Source organism: Microtus oregoni, unplaced genomic scaffold, assembly GCF_018167655.1.
Source record: "Microtus oregoni isolate MIOR12 unplaced genomic scaffold, Mior012 000002F_ref0000024, whole genome shotgun sequence".
NCBI classification, from domain to species: domain Eukaryota; kingdom Metazoa; phylum Chordata; class Mammalia; order Rodentia; family Cricetidae; genus Microtus; species Microtus oregoni.
The window spans coordinates 60,462,597-60,480,638 of record NW_024543061.1 but is presented as its reverse complement, the minus strand read 5'-3'; the positions used below and the strand labels follow the sequence as shown (position 1 = coordinate 60,480,638).

The following is an 18,042-nucleotide window of genomic DNA, read 5'->3' as shown; positions in this document are numbered from 1 at the left end:
CTTGGGGGTGTAACACTCTCCAACAAAGACTGTGCTATTCAGTGGCTGACGTCTGGGATCCTGCTCGTGCATCAGCCTGAGATCAAGCATTGAAGTGCCATGGTATTTGCTCGGCCTTGAGGGAGGGTCCGTGTGTGTGTGTGTGTGTGTGTGTGTGTGTGTGTGTGTGTGTGTGAAGGAGGGTAACAGGCAAGGTGGGAACATGACCTTTTGCCCTCCAAAGCTTGGGAAGCCCCAGTGAGCGCTCCAGCCCCTGGCAGTGCATGGGCACTGGGCGAAGGCTCCCCTGTGCAGACAGAGCCGGGGTTAGAGGTTAATGAATGAGTTCGTGCCCCATACTCGGGATCCGGTTTTAAACATGAAATCTTAAATGAGGTCAAAATAGGACTTGCAGTTTGTACCCAAACTCTCTCTTTCTCCAACAACGGTGTTGAGTGGTGGCTGCCCCTCCATGGGAAAAGAGAAAAGTGATGGTTTGGTCTCTGAGAACAGGACCATGCCAGGACTCAGTGTGTCTGAAGCGGGACCGAGTGGCAAGCAGGTGGGGGAGGTCCCGGCCGTCTCTATTCTTCTCTAGTAATCCCTTCGAAAATAATTGCAGCCCCAAACCTCTGGCCTCCAGCACATTTTCCACTTGATTAGAGGCCTTTGTGGGGTAGGCAGAGGGGCCTGCAGACTTGGACATTATGCCGGGCCCTGCAATGTCCAGCTGGGACTTTTTCCATCAAAAGGGGATTTTAGTAAAACCATTATCAGGGGCTTAGAGGACAAAAGCTGCTGAGCCGCAAACGAGGGGCAGATTAGTGGGAGCAGCCTGCTTCGGGCCTGCAGAAGGGTGGGAAGGAACACGCAGCCCGACTTGCGCACCAGTGCCTCGATTTCCCGGCCAGATTCCGGCAGGTGAGGAAGTGAGATGAACCTGGCAGCTGGGGCTAGTAGGCGGGGAAGTGGCATCAGGGATGCGTGAGGCCCTGCGTCTGCATACTGGACTACCGCATCCACCCCACCTGGGGTTCTCCACCGTGACAGTCCACAGTGCAAATCAAGAAAGGCCCGCACTAGGTTCCTTTTTAGGGCAATGGGCACCTTTTGGAGGAGGCAGGGAGGGCGGGGCTGGAGCATAGAGGAAGGAAGAGAACATTCTGTCAACCTGCAGTTCTGTATTAGAACTATGGGATCTTTTGGGTGATTGTCTGGGGAAAGTCGTCTAAAATACAAAGTTCTGTCATGTCGGGGCTCACCAGCGCCCTCCCTGCTCCGCCTTCGTTCAGGAAGCGGGACAAGAAGCCTGAGCCAGGGTAAAAGGGAGATTTCTGGCTGTGGGAGCCAGTGGCCTCCTGGAGGGTCCATGAAGAGACTAGACTGGCACTGTCTGCCCCTCTGGAAGCCCCTGGCTTCTCCCTGTCTGCATTAAAGCTGTTGACATTAACCGCTGAATGTAGGCCCTTGGAGTACCAGCTGTGGGGCTCTGGGCAGGATGTTCCAGGCCCCGAGTACTATCGCATCAAGGTCTCAAGGCTCAATCCATATTAATGAGTATTTCTGCCTCAAGTGAAATTCACAGAAAAACTCTGTTCTTTAAAACCTACACTAGTGAACGCACACACGGAGGTGGGAGGAGATAATAAATAAATAAAAACCCTACCCTTGGCCCTGAGTGCAATTGTCCGAGGCTGCAGATAAGAGCCGCCTTCCCTCTGTGCGCCCAGGACCCGCGAGGATTCTGTTCATCCAGCCTCTTCAGCCTGCCTGCTTCTGGCTGTGTTGTGTTGGGACGACTCCTCTCTCTTTTCGGCAGACGCCTTCTGTACTGGATGCTTCTTTCCGCACGTCTTGCTGTTCCCTGCAGTCACCGAGCCATATTTCAGCAGTGGTTTCCACAAAGGGCCCCAGGGAGATTTTCTGACTTTCTACTGATTTTCTCGTGATTCTGGGAATAGGAACGTTCTTCATGGCCAAGCCCTGGGTGCTAGAGGTCTCTCTTGCTCATTCTCTAACAGAAACATAACTCTGTATTCGTGAGTTAATACGCGGGGCTCACCAGCTCCCAGCCTAGTAGAAGTCTCCACTCCTTATCCACAACATCAGCTGCCCCAGACCCCCACTCTGACTCCCTGACCTCAGAGTGTCAAGAGGACCAGGTCATCCGCTCCACCCTCAGCCTATGCATCTTTGCAGCACGCATCACTGCAGCACGCATCACTGCAGCACGCATCACTGCAGCAAGCATCACTGCAGCATGCATCACTGTAGCATGCTGTGGGATCTGGCCAAGGCAGCTCAGCAGCTCTTCTGTTTGATTTCAGCCACCTTTTCTTCCTCTCTGTTCTGAATTTACACCATGCAAGAAACCGTTCTTCTTTATTAGGACTAATGGGGCCTTGTCCCACAGATGTCTTCACTTGGGCCGTGAATGTTCTGCTTTCCTTTTGATAATTAAAAAGAATTAAAACTACGATTTAAACTCCCGATTTGTTTTATATTTTTCTTTCACAGTGCTAGGATAGATAGATTCCATCTTCGTGTGTGACTGTAAAGTTTCTCCCCATTTGTCAAGCTTCGTGAGCACAGCTCCTGACGGTTTATGAGGATGGAACACACAGTTTATGAGGACCCCACCCCCAGGGCCACCAAAAGCAGAGCTGTTGGAACTGAGGGGCCTGCATCAAACAGTCACGCTCCAAAGACAAAGTGCCAGGCAACAGCTCCTGGGAGTCACCCCACTAGTATTTTCAGATCCAGCCTTGGGCTGGTATTGCTGCCAAGCCTAACAACCTGAGTTCAGCGCCAGGACCACCTCCCACTGTCTTCTGATCACGTACACACATACATGCCTACATATACCGAAGGAAAAAAAGAGTAAATTTTTTAAAAAGCTAGTCTCAGTTTTTGGAGGAAATGATGTTCCAGGTGTCAACTCTCTTAGCTCATGGGAAAATTCTTCGGTGTGAGGAAGTATCAAGAGAAAGGATCTGTAGCAGGGAGGCCACCAACTCATAGGCAATGCTGCCACCTGCTGACAAGATGCCGAAATTGCAAACTTAGTAGCTACAGGCCTCTAGTTTTTGTCTTCACCAGAGAACAAACTGTGCCAGCCACACTTTGACTGCTCTGTAGTGAGTCCGAAACAATTTCAATAAAGTAAATAACAGATGAAAACACATTTGCATATTTGCTACCTCTGAAACTGTTTGGACACAGTTCATGACTTCCTAACAGTGGGATAAACCCTGTGTTCGTGTCCCTGTTTTATAGGAAAATGAAGAGTGTCACACAGAACAGGACACAAACAGGATGTTTTCTAGTCCTCTCTTTTTGTCTTTGTGCTGATAGGGTCTTATTTAGCCCAGGCTTGCCTTGAACTAGCTCCTCCTTTTTCCACCTCCTGAATGCTGGGGTTATAGGCATGAACACCACGGGTTTTGTACGTGCTAAGCAAGCACTCTGCTGAGAGAAGTTAGTAATATGCCCTCACCTTTCAGTGATGTTCTTATTGTCTGTCTTTATAGACAAGCAACAACGAAGCGGTTTGCTGCTGCCTCATGGTATCATTGGCAACACATTTCTCATCTTAGTGGTTATACATTTCCGGAATTCCTTCTGAATCTTTGGACATCCAGGCTCGTTGGAGTAGGGAAAAGATGGGCCATCTGTCCTCCTAGGGGGAAAACTGGTTCTGGCTATGGCCGTCTGACTCAGTGGCAGGATATGTGTATCGGGTGCATAGACTTCAACATAGTGGGAGAGCCACTCACCTTCCTAGTCCAGGCTCTGGCAGCTTGATTGGCAGCCGTCTCCGTTCCCTGCGGTGGCCAGCTGAGCGCCTGATGGAGGACAGGGGTGACACAACCTGATTCTGACAGATTCCTCCAGCTGGCTGAACTGTGTGCACTTGAGATGAAGCAGGAAACTACACTTGCCGTTTTCATACCTGCCTAAGCCATACTACCGCCACCCCTGTTTGAGGTCAGGCAGTCTGAAGCAATGAAACTAAGGTTTCAAATCCTGAAGATCAAAATGGAAGGCCCTGTCTAGTTGTCTTTCAGCTGAGAATACAAAAATTATTTGTCTTGTCTTGTCTTGTTTGTTTGAAGACAGGGTCTCAAACAGCTATGTAGCCTTAGCTGATCTGGTACCTACTGTGTAGACCAGGCTGACCTCGAACTCACAGAGATCCGCCTGCCTCTGCCAGTGCTGGGATTAAAGGCGTGCGCCACCACTGCCTGCCCAAGAAGTATTTGTCTTAACGGGTAAACTATTGCAGTTTCTCCCTTTATCTATCTGTTCAGTTCTAGGCTCTGTGACTTTCTTCCAGAGACTAAGAAACATCAGGACTGGGGTGGGGGGGGGTTCTTTTGTGGGGGGCGGTGCTTGTTGCTTGTTTGTTTTCTCCTCTATAGAGACCACTTCTCAGAAAGCCTTGCCCTGCACTGGAAAGTGGGAGCGGATGTGTATGTTAACAGAGGTAGTTTGGGGAGAGAGTTCCTCGGGAGATACATTATCGCTGACCTTTGCATTGTATTTTGTGCCATTTCCAAATGAGGAAAGCACTGTTTCCCAAGACAATGCTGAATAACCTCATACTGCTTACAGAATAGTAACTGTGTCTTGAAGAACTATCTCCCTGCCATCTAATTCCAGCATTCTGGGTCCATGGTATGAGTGGCCATTGTAGACATAGTCCAGCTCCTGGGTCCATGGTATGAGTGGTCATTGTAGACAGAGTCCAGCTCCTGGGTCCATGCTATGAGTGGCCATTGTAGACATAGTCCAGCTCCTGGGTCCATGCTATGAGTGGCCATTATACACAGGTAGTGTGGCCTGACTGACTGGTCCTTCCAGAGCGTGGATTATGCACAGGAAGCCTAAGAAGTGCCTGGTGTTAGCTAGATGAGGTGTGCACACTTGTAATCCCATTACTGGGAGTTCGAAAGCAGCTGTGGCTATAGAATGAGTATGGGGACGGCCTGAGATGGCCTAAGACCCCATTTTTTGTTTGTTTGAGACAGGGTTTCTCTGTAACTATCCTGGCTGTCCTGAACTTTTTCCGTAGACCAGGCCGGCCTTGAACTCACAGAGATCCTCTTGATTCTGCCTCCCGAGTACCAGGATCAAAGGTGTGTGCCACCATCACCCAGCTGGTGTTTGATAGTAACAAACGAGACCCCTTTACTCTTTGGGGACCCTAGAGAGGTGTAAGGAAAACATCTGTGCAGTCTCTTCACCCTTGAACAGGAATAGTTCCCACAGCTGGACCTTACGTTATGGTGGCTGCAAGCAAGTGTGCATAGCATGTCAAATGTCAACATTCTTAGCCCTGAGGCTGTCGAAAGGCAGCTTCGGCATTCCATGACTTGGAACTCTGGGACCTGGCTCAGGTCCCTGCAGACAGTGGGCAGTACACTCACCTCCACTGGCTTCTTCAGCACTTTGTAGGCTACTTAGCAACCTGGACTCTTCTCTGCTTCAGGAAGAACCTTGAACACGGTGTTCATAAAACATACCTAAGTTTGCACACTGTAATTCCTATCAAACAGGAATGATAACCTTGGACATTCTTAGGCCCATAGTGTTTCCACTCCCAAGATGCTCCAGGGCAGGACCTTTCTGAGGGGGTCAGAGTGATGCCCTGTGGTTTCAGAAGTACCCACACATTGGCCACCAAGTCTGTGCCAGTTTCCAACATCTTATTGACTTTATCAGACTTCATGTTCAGCGTGTAAAACCCTGTGTGGCCCGTTTGCCTACTGCTGGCCAAGCTCTCCAGCATGCCACCCTGAGATGCCTGCTACCATCTCACTGAGTGGCTGTGCCCCTCCTGCCACCATAGACCAGCTCCCTTCTTAGCTGGGCTGTACCCTTTCCCTGTGTCACAGACACAAGCTCTTAGAAGTTGTTTTCTCATTCATTGAGTGCTGGAAGTGGAACTCAGGGCTTCAGGCACGCTAGGCACGTGCTCTGTCACTGAGCTACGTCCTTGGTCCCCTTCAGAGTTTGTTTTGTTGTTTAGAAGGACATGTAGTACTTGTTCCTTAAACAATTAAAAGTAGATGATAAGAATTTATACCCACACAGGGCATGGTGGTTCATGTTATAATCCAGAAAGGTTTGAGGCTGGCCTGGGCCACAGAGTGAATCCCAGGTCAGTCTGAGCTATAGAGGGAGACCCTGTCCCAGAGGAAAACGGAAAGCATTCTTTCCTTGTTTGGAGAAAGTGAGTACACTCTCGGGGCTAACTCACAGCAGCTAGAACCCTGGGAAGTGCATTGGTGCGTGCCCCCCTCAGATGCAGAATTACTGTGGCAGTGGCAGGTCACTTCCCTGGGCACCTGAGCACCTTTGCCGAGTACCACACATGCCGCGTTGCTACAGGCAGCCCCATCAAGGCAAAACCCAAGCAATCCCTGGGAAAGAGACTGAAACTGACCGCGTGGATATTTCCAGCGCATCGCAGTGACCCAGAAGGATTTTTGCATCCAAGAGGCCGAGGCTGTCTCGGGCCAGCTGTGTTTGCCTTTCACCGGTTTAAATCCAGATTTCTTACTTACTTTGTGACAACGTTTGCTTTAAAAATACACTTAGTGCTGGAGAAGTACACTGACAAAAATGACCGGTGTGGCCCTGAGCTTAGGTTTGAATGTAGCCGACTTCCAACTTTTCATCTTCCCCGCTAGTTTATCAGAAACCGCACACTTTCCTCCAGGGTTGGGAATGGCACGAAATGTAGGTCTTTCCCTCAACTAAACGGATAGGCTTAGGTTTTTAAAGGGTGAGGTTGATGAAGGGAAGAGAGAGGGTCCCAGCACGGCTTCTCTAGCTCCTCCCTGGCTCTGGCGGAGCTGAGCCAGGATCAGCAGCTAGGCCTTTTCCTTTCAGAACTGGGAAGGCAGCTGTCAGCTGCATAAGGTCTTGGTTGTGTTCCACAGATCTCCTCTGTTGATGAAAAGGCTCTTGTTCCCTGAGAACTCAGTGGCCCCTAGGGGCTACAACTTCCTCTTTTGCCTTTGAAAACCTGAGTTCAAAGCTAGGCTTGGTGGTTTATGTCTGTAATCTCAACACTAGGGAGGCCGGGGCAGGAGGGTAGCCTTTCAAGTTCAACGCTTGACATTTGAGTTCCAAGCTAGCCAGGGCTACATTATCAGATCTTGCCTTAACACACACACACACACACACACACACACACACACACACACGAGGGACTGGAGAGATTGCTCAGCAGTTAAGAGCACTGGCTGCTCTTCCAGAGGACCCAGGTTCAATTCCCAGCACCTACATGGCAGCTCACAACTGTCTGTAACTCCAGTACCAAGGAATCCGACACCCTCACACAGAAAAATAAATCTGAAGATACATAAATAAATACATAACACAAAAAAAGAAACTCCAAGTTCAGATGTTCTCCATTAAGGATGTCCCTCAAGATCAACACCCTTCCAGGGAAGCCCCAGGGTCTGGAAGACAGATTATATGCCCTTACTTCTTTTGGGGGGTTAGGGTGAGGTGGGATAGGTTATCACATAGCCCAGGCTGGCTTCTAACTCAGTAAGTAGCCAAGGATGGCCTTGAGCTTCTGTTCTTCCGAGTACCACATCTGGTTTATGTGGTGTTGGGGAACAATGGGCCTTGTGCATGCCAGGCAAGTACTTTTCCAGCTGAGCGGCATCCCGGCTCTACAGCCTTAACTTTAAAGAGAAAACTACAATGAAAGGAACATTTACTTTTTTAAAAGATATTTATTATAGATTCAAATTTAAAAAACTGTTTTCTTTTTAAGGGTCCTGGTGCCAGGTTTCAGTTTTAGTAAGTGTGAAGTGGGCAGCATTCTTGGAAGGGCCTCTAGCAGAGTTAAGTCCAGGGGACTTCCCCTCCTGCCAGCAATGCCCAAGGGATTCAGCAAGAGGGAGAAATCTGCACCACCCCCTAGCGTGTAGCCAGAGGCCCATTGTAGCTCTGTGCCACTGTGGAGCTGTCGGAGCCCCATTTAGAGTTGTAGTTACACTCACTAAGTGGAGAAGGCTGCCCTTGAGGAGACACCTAAAGAAGCCGGGCTGAAGTTTATAACCGATTCACCCCCACCTACTCCCCCAGGGGCTTTTTTCTCCCTCCTCTTACCCTGGCTCTATTACCGGACTGACCAGGAATTCACTCCTGGCCTTGAACTTAAAAGTAATCCTCCTGCCTCAGCCTCTTAGGGTTTATAGGCATGGGCTACCATGCCTTTTCATTCTTTCAGTTTCAGCAAATCCTCGAACCTTTTGTTTTCTGAAAAGTGACCCAAAGTACTGTTTAGCTTTCCTGCCACTCACAAATGTACAGGAACTCACTCTCTACTGTTCCTGTCTGTACAGGAACTCTCTCTCTCTACTGTTCCTGCACGCACAGGAACTCACTCTCTCTCTCTACTGTTCCTGGTTGGTTGGTTTGGTTTTGGTTTTTCCAGTGCTGGGGAGTTTGTAGACAGGTGCTTTGCCACTGAGCCACCCCTCTCCAGCCTCAACCGGCTCAACCCTTCCTGTACCCTTCCTCTTTGAAGCAGTACCTACAGCCCAGGCTTATCCACAGAGTACACCCAGCTTCCATCTGCTCGAGGGTCATCTCTCAGGAAACCAAGGTTGAACCAGACACTAGATCTTCCTTAGAAGGGGGCTAGTTCAAATCATGGTTCCCTCAGGGTTAGGCAAGGTAAGGCAATCTATGTCGCACCTGAAAAACAGAGACGTTTCAGCAGTACCACGTGAAGGCCATAAGGATTCCCAACATATATTTCTTTTTTTCCATTCAAAAAGGGTGAGATGTGAGCCTGCGGTCCCTTCTTTCCAGAGAAGTGCCAGATGCTGGCCTAGTTCAGGCCAGGGACTCCAGACCCATGACCTTAACTGTCAAACACTAATTTACCAACCTTGCAATATTTATTATTATTTTAAACTTCTATGTGTGTGCCCATGCCTGTGCGTGCTGGTGCCAAGGCCAGAGGTATTAGATCCCCCTGGAGATGGAGCTACAGGAGGCTGTGCACCACTGCGGATGGACGCTCTTAAGCACGGAGTCACCTCTTCAGCCCCTCAAACGTCCAAAAGAAACAGAAAATGTCCCAAAGTTGTGGTAGTGGGATTATTTTGCATGGTAGATGAGAATATTAGCACGGTGTGAGTTAGGAGTGTTCCAGTTCTCAGGCCAGGAGACTATGGCTGTGAAACCCTGGGAGCCAGGTCAGACTCCTAGGAAGCAGGTCTAATTCAGACCACTCGCTAGGGGTCGTACTTTTGCCTGTTGTTTTGCCTTTAGGCAATAGCATTTAATAGAAATCTCCCCCTCCCTAAAGAAAGGGAAGACAGATCTAGTGTCAGTCTCACTTAGAGCCCCTTTTGGTGACTCCAGGAACAGTGCAGCTTTTGTGCATTTTCAACCTGGGTTCTAGCCCTGTCTGGAAGGATGGGCTGATCTAGGAAAGCCAAGAAAATGACCTCAGGAACAAAGTCCACCTATCCAAAGCCAGGGCTGAGACCCGCAGAACTGTGTGAGCACTCACAGGGGGGGAAACTGCTAAAATTGTTGATATTCATTTTTCCACCCTGAATGCAGCCTAGACCCTCACCAGTGGCAGAGTGGTCAGCCTGGGCACTACAAAGGCTTAAAATGCAAATGAGCCAGAACTTCTGGCCCGGCTCCCTATGCCCCAGGAAAGTGCTTGCTTGCAGTCAGGCCTGGAGGGGAATGTTAAAGAGGAGCAATGCTGCCCCCTTGCCGCTGGACCTGCACGCACAGATCAGCACGCATGACTAGGCCAGCCATGACTAGGCCGGCCAGCTCGGAGCGCTTTCCACTTACCCTGAACAATGGCTGGGCTCCTTCATCTCTTACACTGTGCTCTCAGGGTAGGACACCCATAGGACTTGCCCAGAGCCCGTGACCCGGTTCCTCAGGATTACCCCTTGAGCTCACTTCCACCATCACCCCCCACAAAAAGAAACTGGCCGCCCTGGGAAACTGACTCTTCCAAGTCTGGTTTCTTTAAAAAAAAAAAAAAAAAGTTTCATTCTGTTCATTTTCTTTCAGTTTCCATGTTGACAATTTAAAACCAGAAATTATAGAAATCTCCAGTGTAGTCCCATTTCTAGAAACAGCACATTTGGATATCAGTGGTAAACCTTACACAGAAGGAATTCTCAACCATGAACTTACTCCACACGAACAAACTGAACTCTACGCCCTACTTCGGTTTAGGGTGTACACAGAGCCTCCCACTTTAGCATATACCCAACACACAATGCCTTAAAAATAATTCACAATACGAGGGGGGATTTTGTGCTTTTTTTTCAAAAACATACTTCATATTTCCTCTTTTATTATATAAATATCAGTTTAACCTTTTACTGTAAGAATATAAACGTTTTAAGAGGATCTTTGTTATCATTTATACAAATTCACAAACAGTACAATTAATTGATAAAGGTCTCTGGGTTTCTCCATGGTCTCATGTTGCTGTGGAGGACTCTAAAAAAATAAACAAACAAAATATCCAACAAAAATATACATCCTACTCAAAAGCGATTTTTTTTTTAAGCCACAGTCCCAACCCCCCACCAAAATAAAGCCATCTATTCCTCCATTTAGAACAAAAGCTTTTCAGCCCCGCAAGCTCCCATTTGATAAACAGAACACAGATAGACGTGAAGTTCAGTCTCCTCCCTTCACAGTACAGCCCCAGGCTCTCTGCAGGCCTATGCTCAGCTCTCCCTACAGGAAGCCTCGCTAGGTAACCTTTTTGTGGGAAAACTTGGGAAGAGGGTTGGGGTGGGGCATAATTTGCATATATAATACTCCTCTTCGAGACTCAGTCTGCATCTCAAGCAACAAAAAGGCAGTTCTCTCATTTCTCCCGTACATTTGTGCTATAAATTAAATCAAGATTTAGAAACATGGTTGGGCCCAATAGACAAGGGGAAAAAGAAAAGTCACAGCCAGGATGCGGAAGTGGGGACACACTGGGTAGATGGAGGGTGGCAAGAAGCCAAAACAAAAAAGACATACAAACCCAGTGGGCATCTTTCCAGTCGAGGCACAAAAATGTTTCAGTCTCAAAATATCTCTCTTGTAGAATTCCAGGGTTTAAGAGAAAAAAAAACTAAAACGAGGTAGCCAGACATATATATATATAACTTATATATATATATAGAATATACTCAGCAGAAAAAAAAAGGGAGGACAATGATTTCAGATTTCTTTGAAAACGAAGAGGAAAGCAGATAAAACGAGTGAGTCGCAGAGTGCCGAAGGAGTGGTGATGAGAAGAGACTGGCTTACAGGGGGGATGAAAAGACCCGTGGAGCAGCGCTCGCTTTCTACATATTTCCAAATAAAAACCAGATCACAGTATCCAAATGAAGTGTAAGTGAAGGCAGACATCTTTCCTCAACTCCTCGGGGTTGAACCGCCTAGTCCCTCCCCGCCCCCACCCCATTTCCAAATGCAGTGCCCGGAGATAGAGTTGGCGGGTGGCTGAATCAGTCTCCATTCCCTGCAGAAGAGTGGGCAGAGAAGCAGCAGCGTCCATCTCTCCACCCACTGGGAGAGGAGAGGAGAGTGGGCAGAGGAAGCAGAACCCCAGATGCAGTGGGGAGGGGCGCCCTAGGAGAAAAGAGCCCAGGCTTTGCGTCGTGGCCCCATGGCGGCCACGGCCAGGAACGTGTAAGTGCGCGCGTGAGTGTGCGAGAACAGTGGTGGTCGTGGGGTGAGCAGGGCGGGGCAGGGGAATGGAACTGCCGCCCTCACCTGACCTTCTCACTGTCCGTCATCTGCCAGAGTCCCAGGTTAAGTACCTTGAGGCAGGGCAGCTGCGTGATGCGCTCCAGGCCGCGCTTGGTGATCCTGGTGCAGCCGTACAGGTCTATGCCCGTGAGCTGGCTCAGGTGCTCAGCGATCAGCTCCAGGCCCTTGTCCGTGATGCGCACACACTGTCCAATGTTGAGCGTGCGCAGCCCGTGCATCTGCCGCACCATGCGGTTGATGCCATCGTCACTGATATGGCAAGAGCAAAGGGAGAGGGACTTGAGGCCGTCCAGTCCCTGGGCTATGTAAGCCAGACTCTGGTCTCCCACCTTGTCACAGAAAGACACATCCAGACCGGAGAGGCGCAGGCTGCCCATGGCCAGATGCATGATGCCCGTGTCGCTGATGTTGTCGCACGAGCGCAGGTTGAGGCTGCGCAGGCTGCCCATGTGCGACAGGTGCAGAAGGCCCGCGTCCGAGATGCCGCCGCAGAAGCTGAGGTTGAGGAGCCGGAGGCCCGTCAGCCCTCGCGAGATGTGCTTCAGGGAGAGATCCGTGAGTTTCTGGCAGTCCTGCAGGGTGAGCTGCTCCAGGCCCAGGCAGCCCTCGGCAGCGCTCCGCGTCATGCCGGCCAGGTGCCCGATGCCCACGTCCGAGAGGTGGCGGCAGCTGCGGAGGTTAAGGCTCTTGAGGCGCTGCAGCCCCCAGGCGATGAGCAGAAGGCCGGTGTTGGTGATGTTGCTGCAGCCCCCCAGCTCTAGCACCTCCAGGCCCTTGAGGTACTGGGCGATGCGGCCCAGGCTGCTGTCGGTGATCTGCTTGCACAGGCTCAAGTTGAGAGCGCGCAGCGAGCCGATCTCCTGCACGAACGCGTGGCCCAGGCCGTTGTCGGTGAGGTTGTAGCAGCCGCTGAGGTTGAGGCTCTCGATGTTCGCCATGCCCTGGATCACGTAGCTGAGGCTGCGGCGGAGGCTGAGGATCTGCACGCGGCGGATGCCCCGGGCCTGCAGGCTGGGGAACAGCGACGGGTTCGCCCGGCGCAGGTGCAGCTTGGCCTCCACGCCCCGCCACACCGACTTGTGGTAGGCGGCGTCCCGCCAGGCCGTGCACACCTGCGCCGCGCGACCCTTGTCTCGGACGTCCAGGTAGCCGAAGATCATGGCCAGCAGCTCCGGGAACAGGCACGAGATGTGGGTCTCCATCTTCCTTCAGCCGCTACGCCGCGCCGGCTGCAGGAGGCGCGGGCGCCGCCGCCGCCGCTGCCGCCGCCCCGGGAGGCGCCGAGAGCGGGGCCGCCGCGGGCCAACGGCCGCCCCTCCCCGCCTTCCGGCCGGGCCGCCGCTCCTCCTCCCGGCGCGTCCGAGCGGCGCTTCCTTCCTGCCGCCCTTCCCGCCCCCGCGCGGCCGCTCGGGCCTCACATCCCGGCCGGGGCGGGCGCCGCGTCCGCGCCCGCGCGCCGCCGCCGCCCCGCGCCCTGCGGCATCCCGCGCCCGGCCGCGTCGCTGCTGCGCGCGCCGGCGAGGCCCGGGCCGGGCGCTCGGGCTACGGACGGCTTCCTGCTGCCTTTGTCTGCCGTCCGCGGTTCAAACCGCCCAGCCCCGGGCTGCCCGCACTCGGCCGCCGCGCGGGGGGGACTCCGAGGCCGTCGCGCGCCGCTCTTCCCCCGCCTGGGTCGGGCGAGTCCTGCTCACGGCTGCGGGCGGCGGGACGCTATGGAGTCACCGGGGCCAGCGGGCTCGCACCTCCGGAGTCTGCTGGCCGCGCTGCGCCCTCCGCGTCATCCGCGCCGGCTCCCCCGCTCAGTGGTACGCGCCCGCGCCGCCGGAACTGGCGGAGCCGTTTCCCTGGCAACCGGGCTCTGCCCTCGGCCGCGGACGCTTAACCCCATCCGCGCCGGGATGGCCCGCAGCCGCGCCGCACCACGCAGCCCCTGCGAGAGCCGGGGAGCCCACGTCCGCCCCCTCGGTATCCACGCTTCCTCTGCATCCTGGCTCGCCCGCACACTCCATCGTCACTTGCCTGCTTCCCGCAGCGCCTTTAACCATCTCACCACACCCACTGCCCCAATCGGGCGGCCATCCCACCATTCCTTTCTCTCGGTATTGAGTCTTAAATTAGAGGACAAACTGGGTTTTAGTCAGCGTAGTTTGACAGTCCCCGCTGTAGAAATTTCTGGAATTGTCCAGTGTGCCTTCCTCCTACCATCTGGTTGTTTCCGTAAACCCATGTGAGTTCCTTTCCCTTTCAACTTTATTTGTCAAAACTCTGCCCTCTCCTTTCCTGCCTAGCCTCCTCCGGGTTTTGTCTTCTAGAGCACAGGTTGCATGGCCCCGCTGTAGGAACACTTCATACATTCTATGTGCTGACACACATACACGGGTAGGTTTGATTGAAGACCCTCCAGCCCTGTGCTTTCTGTGTGTTTTATGAAGCTAGGGCAGAGCTCAGTTCTACAGTGTAGTCTCGGGTCTTAAATGTCCTCATGAAGGGTAGGATTCCAGAATTTTAATTTTACTACCCCTGAGCCAAGCGAAAAGGACCCCGTTCAGAGAAAAAGACCCTGTGAATTATAAGTCAGACTGTTTTGTATCTAGGTGCACGAATTTGTAACTTCTCTGTTCCCTTGCGTCTGTGGGAAACTGAACTTTTTTTTATTACGTGTATTTGTTTATGGTGGGGAGGGGTGGACTTGTTCTACAGACAACATATACAGGTCAGAGGGCAGCTTGAGGGAATGAATCCGCTCCCTCTACCACGTGGATTCCGGAGGCTTAGTCATGAACTTCCTGGCTGACATTTCTTTCTGAAGATTTTAGATGTATTCCAATTCGGAATATGGTCTCCTACGTTTTTAGGCACTCTTTCCTAAGTAGCAGATACTTGTTAGACCCAAGTCCATACAGAAGTACTAACAGGCATAATAAACAGTAAATCCCATCCAGTTGTTCTTAAATCAGGAAATGCAGAGTCTAAAATTCTTGCAGCCTTGTTATCTCACATGTCACATTCTGTGAGGCTTTTTACGGCCTTCCTGAATAATAGGCCACATTATCAAAGATAACTCCTGACGTACAGTGTAACACTTCTGCCTAGACCTCAGTTTGTACCTTCTGCTTGTTTTTTTTTTTTTTTTTTTTGGTTTAAAGGGGAGACACTGGACAGGGGATGGGATGGTAACACGGGACGTGTCACGGATGGACATGCGACGACACACAACTGTTCTCCCCTCTACTGTGAGGCCTGGGGGTGGATACCAGGCCCGCAGGCTTGGCAGTGAGCTCCTTTCTTGGTGAAATATCTTTCCAGCCCAAGCAGGTTTTTATCACTCTTTTTGTTCAGTGTGTGTGTGTGTGTGTGTGCCTTTGCACATGCAAGTGAGTGAGCCAGCCCCATGACACCGTGTGGAGGTCAGAGAACAATTTTTTGAGAGTTCGTTCTCTTCTGCTATGTTGGCCCAAGGAATCAAACTCAGGTCCTCAGACTTGAAAGCAAATCTCTTTAACCATGGGACCATCTTGCCTGCCTTTAAAGGCACATTTAAAAAAAAATGACTCTTGGGCAGTTTCTTTTATTTATTTGTTTGTTTGTTTATTATGTACACAGTGTCCTGCCTGCATGTATGCCTGCAGGCCAGAAGAGGGCACCAGATCTAATTATAGATGGTTATGAGCCACCATGTTGTTGTTGGGAATTGAACTCAGGAATTAACCACTGAGCCATCTCTCCAGTCCCTCATTTTTGATGCTTGAATGTAGATGTCTTGGTATTTATTCCAAAGCACCTTCATTTACCTTCTTCTACCTTTTTTTTTTCTTTTCCTGACTGTCCTGGAACTCGTATGTAGCCAGAGTTGTCCTGGAAATAGTGACAATCCTCCTACCTCACCTTTTTAAATGCTGAAATTATAACTGTGAAATTATAACCTTTTCTAGTTGCCTTGGTGTGCCTTAACCCCACTTCACACAAAGCAAAGTGTCAGGCCTAACCTATACAGTATGAACTTTGAGGTTTCTTCCTTGTCTAGAAAGGCCATTCTCAGTGGCACATGCCTTTAATCCCAGTACGTGGAGGCAGAGGCAAGTGGATCTCTGTAAATTCGAGGTTAGCCTGATCTACAGAGCGAGTTCCAGGACAGACAGCTACACAGAGAAACCCTATCTCTAAAAAAAAGACCCTGTTTCTAAAGAAAGACCATTCTCCCCAGAACAGTCATCCAACGGCACCTCTAAAAATTGAACACCTCTTCTACCTCTAGCAAAACTTTCTTGAATTAAATGCTAGAATTTTTACTGGTACACAGCTCTTCATCTAAGGTGTTCAATTATAAGTTACAAGAAGTTTCAACTATGTGATTATCATATTCATTAGCAGCAAGAAACATTTCAGGAAATAAACACCAATAGGGAGAAAGCATGGACCCGAATGAGTCTGTGCTGAGTCACTGGTGGCTGTTTTGACACCGTGAAAATGGCCTCCCTTTCCGGGCCTCAGTTTCCTTATCTAACACTATTCGTGTCCTGGTGCCTTCAGGCGCCTTCCAATGGTAACTCCACAGAGCCCAGCCCAAGTCTGGATAGCCCCTTACTTCCCCACGTGCCTTGTTTCTAATTGAGGCTTCAGATGAATCTTTTCAGAAGCCAGACCTGCGGGTACACTGCTATACTCTCAGCTGTCCAGAGAGGCTGAGCAGGAGGAGCGAAGCAAATGTGAAGCCAGCCTGGGCTACGTGGCAAGACGCTCTTTTTAAAAGCGATCAGAGGATTCTGGAAGTGGTTCCCTCTTTCCACCATTGTCTAGGGGTTGAACTGGGTTCTCAGGCTTAACGCGACTGTGTTTTCTGGCTGAGCCAGCAAGGCCACTATCTCTTGAGAGAGGACGTTCTCCATTCCTAGATCCTTTTGTTTTTCTGAGACAAGCCTCTCAAACTGGAACTATGTATCAGAATGTGACTCTGAACTCTTATCTTGCTTCTACTTGCTAAATGCTGGAGTATAGGTGTGCACCACCACATCCAGTCTCTGCTGTGGGGGAGCAAACCTGGAGCTTCGTGAATGCTAAGCAAAGACTCTATAAACTGAGCTATATCCCCAGATTACTCCTAAATATTTCTTTTTAAAATTTAAAATTTTTTATTTTGTGTATATTAATGTTTTGCCTACATATATGTCTGTGCTGTATATGTGTGCCTGGTACCCATGGAGGCTAGATGAGGCATCAGATCCCTTGGAAGTGGAGTTACAGATACTTGTGAGCCACCATATGGCAAGAAAACACAAATATCTGCATAACATTTGTGTAAATAAGCACAAATAAGGTTGTGCCTGTTAGTTTTTTTGTTGTTGCTGTTTTGGTTTTTGTCAACACAAGCTAGGGTCCTCTGGAAGGAGGGACCCACAACTGAGAGATTGCCTCCAGAAGTCTGGTCTGCCGGGAAGTCTGAGGGCCGTTTTCTTGATTAATGGTCTATGTGGCCGAGCCCAGCCACTGTGGGCAGCGCCACCCCTGGGCAGGCGACCCTGAGAGGTATAAGAAAGGTAGATGAACAATAGTCTGAGTCACATGACTCAGCATTCCTCCTCTGCTTTAGTTTCAGCCTTCAGGTTCCTGCCTTGACTTCCCTCGAGGACAGGCTAAATTATAGTCCTGATTTCTGTAACTAGTCACATGGTCTTAGCTGGTTTTTATAACTACCTTCCTTCACTCCCCATTCTGTGTTTTCTTCCCTCAGTAGGTCCTGGAGGGGTGACCCAAATATCTATTCCTGAAGGGTCTGGGTCGTTTATCACCCTGCCTAGATTGAACTGTGGTAGTTTCCTGTTGACCTTAATCACAGGATATAGTAACACTGAGAGATGCCCTAAAGCAGCTGTTCTCAACCTGTGGGTCATGACCCCTTTGGGGACTCGCATATCAGATGGTTACATTATTATTTATAATGTAGCAAAATTACAGTTATGAAGTAGCAATGAAATAATTTTATGATAGGGGGTCACCACAGTATGAGGAACTATAATAAAGGGCCACAGCATTAGGAAAGTTGAGAACCTCCACCCTAAAAGATCTCTTCCTCCACTCCCAACATAATCTTCCTTATCTCTTATTTGTAGACAGACAATCCAGTTTGCCCCGGTAGTCTGGATCAGTCACCCCTCCTAACACTGTTATTCCTATTTTAGCCCCGTTGGTTTAAGGTGATCAGAAACCCAACAACATAAGCAGGGGGGAAATCTTAGCTTACAGCTCAATGCAACGTTTTCTGTGTCTCCTAGCAGA

At 50.3% G+C, this 18,042-nt stretch overlaps 2 protein-coding genes across 2 annotated transcripts in view; one reads left to right on the top strand and one right to left on the bottom strand.

Moving 5' to 3' along the window:
- Positions 1-18,042, top strand: part of Wnt5b (Wnt family member 5B) — a 105,401-nt gene that overhangs the window by 49,285 nt on the left and 38,074 nt on the right. The window lies entirely within an intron of this gene.
- Positions 10,045-13,489, bottom strand: Fbxl14 (F-box and leucine rich repeat protein 14). Its single transcript, XM_041634564.1, has one exon. It carries the CDS (start codon positions 12,969-12,971, stop codon positions 11,769-11,771), a length of 1,203 nt encoding a protein of 400 aa, XP_041490498.1. The 5' UTR covers positions 12,972-13,489; the 3' UTR covers positions 10,045-11,768.

Bases quoted from the DNA above. Each gene is read 5' to 3' on its own strand.
- Fbxl14 (XM_041634564.1), bottom strand. From the start codon at position 12,971: ATGGAGACCCACATCTCGTGCCTGTTCCCGGAGCTGCTGGCCATGATC.